This window comes from Podarcis filfolensis (assembly GCF_964270895.1).
Source record: "Podarcis filfolensis genome assembly, chromosome: 1".
Classification (NCBI taxonomy): domain Eukaryota; kingdom Metazoa; phylum Chordata; class Lepidosauria; order Squamata; family Lacertidae; genus Podarcis; species Podarcis filfolensis.
This window is the reverse complement of record NC_139604.1, coordinates 102518272-102525848: the sequence shown is the minus strand read 5'-3', so window position 1 is coordinate 102525848 and position 7577 is coordinate 102518272. Positions and strand designations below refer to the sequence as shown.

Here is a 7577-nt window from a genome sequence, read left to right as displayed (position 1 = left end):
CCAACATAAATTCAGGCTACGCCCATGGGAGTAGGGTTCAAATCCTCACACGGCCATGAAGCTTACTGGGTGACCTTGAGCCGGCGGTCACTGCCTCTCAGCCCAACCAACCTCACAGGGTTGCAGTGGGGATTAATTCAGGAGGGGGGAAGAACCAGGTACGTCACCTTGAGCTCCCAGGAAAAACGGCGGGATATCAATGCAATGAAGTCGAAGGAATACTCAATGGCCTGTTTGCGAAGAGCCGCCGCCTGCGCTTGCTCCCCGGCCCCCTCGCTCCGTCGAGAGCGCGGAGAAGGAGGCAGCTGGTCCTCCTTCCTCACGGCTCCCTCAGCGGCCCGTTGAGCGAGGAGGCCAGGCTGGAGGCAGCTGCAAGAGCGCCCGCTGCTTCCAGGCGGTGCCCCGGTGGGCCGCTCCCTCCCGGGCAGCGCCGGCGGCTGCAGCAGCAGCAGCTTCGCGGCCACCTCCGCGGCTCCCCCTCAGTCTGCGGCTTGGCTTAGCCACGCAGCGGAGGAGGGAGAGCCAGCCGAAACGAAGCAGCACCGAGAGAGGGAGGCGAGCGAGCAGCTGAGGCGGCTGGAAAGCGCCGTCCCCGCGCGGCCGCCCTTTGCTCGCCTCCTCTCCGTGGGCTGCGGAGGGGATGTGGGCGAGACTGCGGCAGGTGGCGGCGGCGCTCGCCTTGGGGTCAGCATGGAAGCGGGCGAGGGAGTTGTAGGGCGGCCCAGCGGGGCGGGGCGCAACCCTAGGAGTCGCCCTGTGGCAGAACAAAGCCGGAGGATGGCGCGGGGACGGGGTGCCTAATTCTCCTCAGGAAATCCCCCTCTGTCCGTCCTTCCTTCCCGTTAGGGAAGTTTCCTCGTCGAAAGAGGAGTGGGGGCGTCGTTCACGAGGAGGAGGGAGGTGGGCGGCCCTCCGTCCCCTCCCCGTTTTGTGCTCTGCAGGGCTGGGCCGGGCCTGCAGCACGTGGTGACAGAAGGCGGCGCCCATGTGACCGGCCTTTCCTCCCCCCGCTTTCCCCTCCAGCCCCCCGCCTGTCTCCTCGCCTCAGCCCAGCCTGCGCTTTCCGAGCTGTGCTGCGAGCAGCGTCAACCAGACCCCTCCGCTCCATAGGCAGCAAGCAGTAGGAGCGGCCTCCGCCATCACCGCCGCCGCAACAGGGACCCGGCACCATGGTAAGGGCGGGGCAGCTTGACTCGCCTCAGCGTGGCCCGGCCGGCTTGTGCCAGGCAGGGTGTGGGACTAGGCCCCCCGCGAGGGTGAGAGGGGCTCAGCGGGGCCCGCGGCCTCTGGCGGCCATTTTAGTCTAATTTTAGCCCGGGGAAGGGGGACCGACCCTCTTCCCCCCCCCCGCTCCACCGCCGCCCCAACTCGTGGTCGGCGGGCGGCCCGCTTCCCGGGGAGAAGCGCCCGCAAGTTCTTCGCCTTGTGAGTGACGGAGGGGGTTCCCACACATACGAGTCTCGCACGCTTGGACGGCTGCTTTTTCTCGCTTTGCTTTCTTTTCACAAGTCTGCAAGCCCACGCACAGCTCCATGGGCGAGGAAGCAAAATAAAGGGCGGCTGCGCGTCTGGTTCCTTCCTAGGTGTAGCGGGGGGCAGCGGCTCTTTGTAAGATGGCAGGGTATATACATGGCCCTCTTCTCGGGTTGTTGCTGAGGTCCAAGTAACGGGACAACTTACCTTCACACATCCTTTCTTTCCCTTCCGTGGAGCCATAGGGACAAGTGTGTCGTGTGCGCGTGTAATGGGGCTTGGCTCCCCCTTTCCCTGGAAAGGGCTCTTTTTTTCTGTGTTATGGTAAGCCCCGTCTAGTTCATCGTGGGGGAACGATACGTGTTATGCCCCGCTTGTCATTTGGGAGAAGCTAGAGGTAGCAAATCACTTGTATCTCTATTTATGGAAGGGTAAATGTATGCGGGAGCCCAGACCACGGAGAAAGGTTTGGTTCCTTTGGCTTGGCTCTGAAACGGGAGTGAAAGAGCAGGTTCTGCCGCCTCCTTCATTCTCTGCCTCTTTGTGGGGGCTGATCGTTTCCAATAGTATACATATGACACAGCGAGGATGGTCTCCTTTTCATTTTGGGCTTAAGTGCCTTAGAGTGGAATTCCCCCTTTCTCGTAGTGCGTTGTAAGAATATAGGCTTTCTGCTTCTCTTAGTTGGGATTGTGATGCCAGTGGGGGTGGGTGGAATGACGCATAGTTGGGTTTGCCCCTCTCCATTGTGTCTGAATGTGTCAAGGGGGGGTGGGGAAGGAAGCACCAAGCCGAGAGATGGCTGCTTCCTTTGTTGGAGTGCTTTAATCATAATTTGCGGGCAGGGTGCTCTTAACTGGAAAAGCTGGAAGGTGAGTGGCATTTACCATTCATTGTGTTTGGATGGTGTCTGGTTTATGGCAGAAATTCAGTGTTTGTGTAACACATGGGGGCATCTCTCTCTCTCCTTGTGTTCTTGTTGCAGTGTACCATTAGGAGCTCTGCCCTAGAACTACATTGCTGAGAATCCAGCAGAAGGGCAGGAATGTTCTGGCTGTATTTGGGCAATAGTCATTACATTGGCACTAGATGGCTCAAAAACTGACTGGGGCGGGAGGGGGGGGAGGTGTGAGAAAAGAAAAAATGGTAAAGGAGCTGTATTGTCTCATCTTTCCATAGAGGTGAACAATATGGTATAAAACATGCTGGTCCATTATCAGTTTTAATTTTTCTTTCTTTTCTCTCTAAATTTTTGAGATATACAACTAAACTAAATGGAGTGTTTTGGACAAGAAATAGTGTTTGAGAACTAGTTGTAAGAAACATTTTTTAAAAATGAAGATTCCTACTTTGTGTTTTAAATAACAAGTCAGAAATGATTAAATATTTTCTACCTTCATCTGTCACTGTTCTGCTATATATTTGCTGTTTCTCCTAAACTAATGTGCTGTAAAAAGCTTTAAAATCTTTGCTCTTTTAAGGGGGTTGTTTATTTGAAAACAAGTATAGTTAGTTATTTTTAAGTGTTTAAAAGAAAAACCTTTTGGTTCCTTTCCCATGTTACAGCAGTGTCATGGGAGCTGCTATTCTCTGGGTTTACCCCATGATAACATTTAAATGCCCTCAAATATAGGCGGGAACAGTTGCCTAGGCCTTTAAAACAGAATTAGCACTCATTAACTGCAGGCCTATTAACCTACAGCAACACTATAGGATGAAAAGCAGAAACTAAAAAAAATAGCAAAAAGCTTATGGGTTTCCAGTGTACACTTACAGAACACCTCTGTCCAGTCAGAATGAGTCACATTTTTGTAGGCTCGGCTTCTATAAGCCTCAATACTCTTGGGAGGAATTGTACATTCTGTCCCTGATTCTTTCATCATGTAGTAACTTCACTGGAATATTTATAGGGTATTAAATAAAATCTAGGAATTTTAAATACATAATATTAAACCTGACACGATACAAAAGGCATTTCTTCCCTTAGAGGCTTACATCACTGAACAAAACTAGAATAATGACAGAGCTTGATATGAACTACTGCAAATGCTTTTGATTATTTCTGTGCAAAATCCCATGTAGTGTTTGCTTAAGCATGTTTACTCATTAGTAAGCCCCACTGAATTCAGTGAGAGTTACAATTGGCTAAATGTGCTCTTAAATGAGTCGAAATTGCTATCTTAACCTAAAACTAAATAATTGTGTTTTGTTGTTGTGTTGTATTAAGGTAATGATGGCTGGCTTTGGACCAAATTGTATGTTTCTAATAGATGATGTTTATTATAGTGGATGCTGTTTTGCTTTGTTTTGTAGGCTTCTGGAGTAACAGTGAATGATGAAGTTATCAAGGTTTTCAATGACATGAAAGTACGAAAATCTTCAACGCCAGAAGAGATTAAAAAACGAAAGAAAGCAGTTCTCTTCTGTTTAAGTGATGACAAAAGACAAATAATTGTAGAAGAAGCAAAGCAGATACTAGTTGGTGACATAGGTGATACAGTGGAGGACCCTTATACATCTTTTGTGAAGCTGTTACCTCTGAATGATTGTCGATATGCTTTGTATGATGCAACATATGAAACAAAGGAATCTAAAAAAGAAGACCTGGTATTTCTATTCTGGTGTGTAAATCAAAGGATTATTATTTAAATAGAATTTTGTTTCCGAAATTCAATGGGTTAAATAACAAGTCTTTACTCCCCGTCTGTAGGGCTCCAGAGAGTGCGCCTTTAAAAAGCAAGATGATCTACGCAAGCTCAAAAGATGCCATTAAAAAGAAATTCACAGGTATGAGCAGAAAATATTCCACATGGCAACTTTGTACTTAGCTACTTCCTCAGAGTGAGTAACAATTCCTTTTGGATAACTACCATGTTTAAGCTGCTATTGAAGTAGGCAGGTATTTGATACTTGAGCAGTAAGGCACTTGTTGCTATGAAAATACTGAACAAATATATCTATGTTTATTTGTCTTTTTCAGGTATTAAACACGAGTGGCAAGTAAATGGGTTGGATGATATTAAAGATCGATCAACACTGGGAGAGAAACTAGGAGGCAATGTGGTAGTTTCACTTGAAGGAAAACCCTTATAAAAGGACAGACAAGTGCCATCTGGAGCTTCCATTTTTGCAGCTCATTCAATTGGAATAGCATTAGTTCCTTTTGCCCCACCTTCCCAGATCCCAAATACCTGAAGGAGACGTCATTATACAGTCTATAAGTGGTCACCATTAGACTGTTTTTAAACCTGATAGTTTATGTAGAATCCAAGGAATGCCTCACATCATATTCTTAGCCAAAACTGATGTGGGCATTCCTTGCAAATATGTACAGTGAATGTGATAGTTGATGTGGATAGTCTAGCCAAGCAACAAAAGGTTTAAGCTAATTGATTGCCTTTAAAGTATTGTCCAACGGTCAAATGGTAGACTCTATTCAGTATTACTTTACAGTTGCACTTGATCGCAGTTCCATGAGGCTCTTGTGCATTCATACACCTCACCTGCCTTGACAAGCCTTTTTTGTGACATGGCAGCACTCAACACTATGCATTTAAATTAAAGCACTTTTTGTAATATGTTTTATTTCCCCTTTCCCAAGGAATGCCAATTAAGTTTCTGTAATTGTCATCAAACTGTTGTAGCACCCCAGTCTTCATTCCTGTTACATGCATATCTTTATAACTGAAGTAGCTGTTAACGATGCCTTTTTGTTTTTCTGTTGAATGTACACTACTGAACAGGAGTAGGAACTATCTGTTTACCATGCAAGTCTTGCAACACTAATGATGTTTTGTAAAACATCAATCATAATGGCAATTTCTGTATAAAAAGAGCCTTAAATGGAACATTGTTTTTGAGATCAAATATATTAGCCACGTTGCAATAAAACTTGTGGCTTATTACAGAATGTTGCCTTGTTTTCATTGGGAACTACAGAATGAAGTATATTTTAACATTTTGCAGAGTTTTGTTTCAGCGGTACCTCTCCTAGATACTGAACAGTTGCTCTCAACTTCAGTAATGAATCTTTTTATATTTATTCATAATCCCACTGTAGGAATAATTTGAATAAGGAACTTTCCTCTACAATCTTTACTTTAATAAATTGCCATCATTATGGGAACAACTGGGGCATCAGCCTACAACTAGCTTATATCTGAAACTTAAAAGGGAAAAAATGAGGCATGTAATGCACTATTACAGAATATCCTTCACAGTTTTACATGTTAAATATTGCAAGTACCATCTTTTGTTCAGTCACAAGGCAACTCTTGCCAGTTAATTTTTGTGCTAATAGGACTGAAAAGCTTTTGCAGCTACTAAGTCTTGCATCAGGAACATGATTTGGCTAAGAGCCAAACACTGCTCTCCTTATAGAGAATTTGATCTGCTCTGTGCGAGCAGTCCTCCGCTGGCCAGAGCTATTTATGGCAAACACATGCTTTTGTATCTTGTCATCAGTTCTCCACAAATGGCAAAACTGGACATGATTCTACTGGTATGCATAAAGGAACTCTGTTAGGGAGCCAATTGCTGTTGCAGTGTACATACCACTAGGAGGAATGCTTTCATCAAAGGATAGAAATTGAAAATGGTTAGCAGTTTCTTAAAAGAAGGTAGCAGAGAATAGAAATAAGTTTAAACTGATGTAAACTTTTTTTTACTTAAGTCTGGAGGAGAAATAGACAACAGTGAATAGGTTTATAAAACAATGTAATTTGTCAGTGGCTCTGTAGAATGTTACTATTTCAAGCTTTCAGCTGTTTCTGACTTATTGGAAGTGAAATGCATCTCTTTTAGTGTACTGAATTCTATTGTAGAATTCTGACTGGCATGCTGAATTGCTAGATGTTAACTATTTCTATGCAAAAAAGGAAAGCAAAAATTCTTTTTTACAGATTAAAACATTTGATTGGAAAGTGTCTTCATTACCCCACATCTCTTAAATATTATGCCTCGTAAAAACCTGGCTGGTATAAAAACTGCTCCATTTTGTTACCTAGAATGCACTGTTTCCCTTCTAGAATTGAGAAAACCCAAATGCTTTGAAATGAATGTTAAAAATAATAATAATAATCTGTACCTGAGCAATGCTCATCTGTGTAAAGCACTATTTTTCAGTTCGTGTAATCCTCTGCTAGTAATGTCATTTGGTGCTTGCAAATTGTGTTGAACAGATGTCTGAGGCTTTAGAACTGAATATTGAAGAGGAGAGTACGTTTACTTTAAAATCGAGCCCAGTTTTGTATTCATTCAAAAGTCTACATGGATTTATGTAAAATGAAAGCTTATTTATATTGACAAAGGACAGAATTCTGCATAACAACTTTGGTCCAAAAAGCATGTTTACAGCTGAGAGTACTGACTGAGATCTGATCAAATCCAGTAAACTATAACTTGCTTTTGGAAATGCTGCTACAAACCTCTTACTGCTCGGACAATAAAACAAATGAGAGACAGCTGGCATGTGTTCCAAATGGGCTGTCAGCTGTTGTTTTCTATCATGCAAAATGACGAAGGCCTCATTGTGACTTAAAAAGGTTGAAGGAAAGCTTCAAAACAGCATCTTGCATGTCTCTCCCATCATAGATGGGACGTTGGGTGTTGGCTTCAGTTACTTAACTTTATTGACAAAGAAATGTTAAAATAAAAGTTTTCATGACAGTGCTAAAAATCTCTGTAGATACTGCATTTTTGTTTTGAAAGTCCTTTTTGATCTTTGAGAATTGAGCAAATTTAGCTTAAATTTTTAAAACATGAACATGCTTTGTATGGGCTGATTCTGAAAGGAGAAAACAAAACTAGGTACAATATAGTATAGAAACTAAGAGCGACTTTAGTAATAACCTTGAATAGCTACTAAGTTGACGTCAGATGCTATTTGTTTATCTGACAAACCTGTCCTAATTTAATCTCTGACAGTCTTCCTTAGGTGAAGGATTTCCATGTTTAGTTACTAAAGCAAAGTTTTGAATAATCTGATAACCTGATCAAAATAATAAACTGCTCAATTTCCAGTTTACAGAAGATTTAAGTTTTTATAGAGACATATTAAAGGATGAATCCCTATTTTGGCCAGCTAATCAAATCTCAGATACCTG

General features: G+C 43.7%; 1 protein-coding gene across 5 annotated transcripts; it reads left to right on the top strand.

Annotated features, from left to right (window-relative positions):
• The first annotated feature begins 288 nt into the window (after positions 1 to 288).
• CFL2 (cofilin 2) lies at positions 289 to 7150 on the top strand. Of its 5 annotated transcripts, XM_083620696.1 has the most exons (5): positions 289 to 684; positions 1024 to 1172; positions 3787 to 4094; positions 4184 to 4260; positions 4454 to 7150. In XM_083620696.1, the coding sequence occupies exons 2-5, from the start codon at positions 1170 to 1172 to the stop codon at positions 4564 to 4566; spliced, it is 501 nt and encodes a 166-aa protein (XP_083476822.1). In that variant the 5' UTR covers positions 289 to 684; positions 1024 to 1169; the 3' UTR covers positions 4567 to 7150. The 5 variants fall into 5 exon arrangements, with proteins under 5 accessions (XP_083476822.1, XP_083476821.1, XP_083476823.1 ...); XM_083620695.1 differs by lacking the exon at positions 289 to 684 and having other exon boundaries at positions 788 to 1172; XM_083620697.1 differs by lacking the exons at positions 289 to 684; positions 1024 to 1172 and adding an exon at positions 1186 to 1797.
• Positions 7151 to 7577: the final 427 nt, after the last annotated feature.

Bases quoted from the DNA above. Each gene is read 5' to 3' on its own strand.
- CFL2 (XM_083620696.1), top strand. The intron at 4,095-4,183 runs GTGTGTAAATCA...CCCCGTCTGTAG, and splicing joins GACCTGGTATTTCTATTCTG to GGCTCCAGAGAGTGCGCCTT. The intron at 4,261-4,453 runs GTATGAGCAGAA...TGTCTTTTTCAG, and splicing joins CATTAAAAAGAAATTCACAG to GTATTAAACACGAGTGGCAA.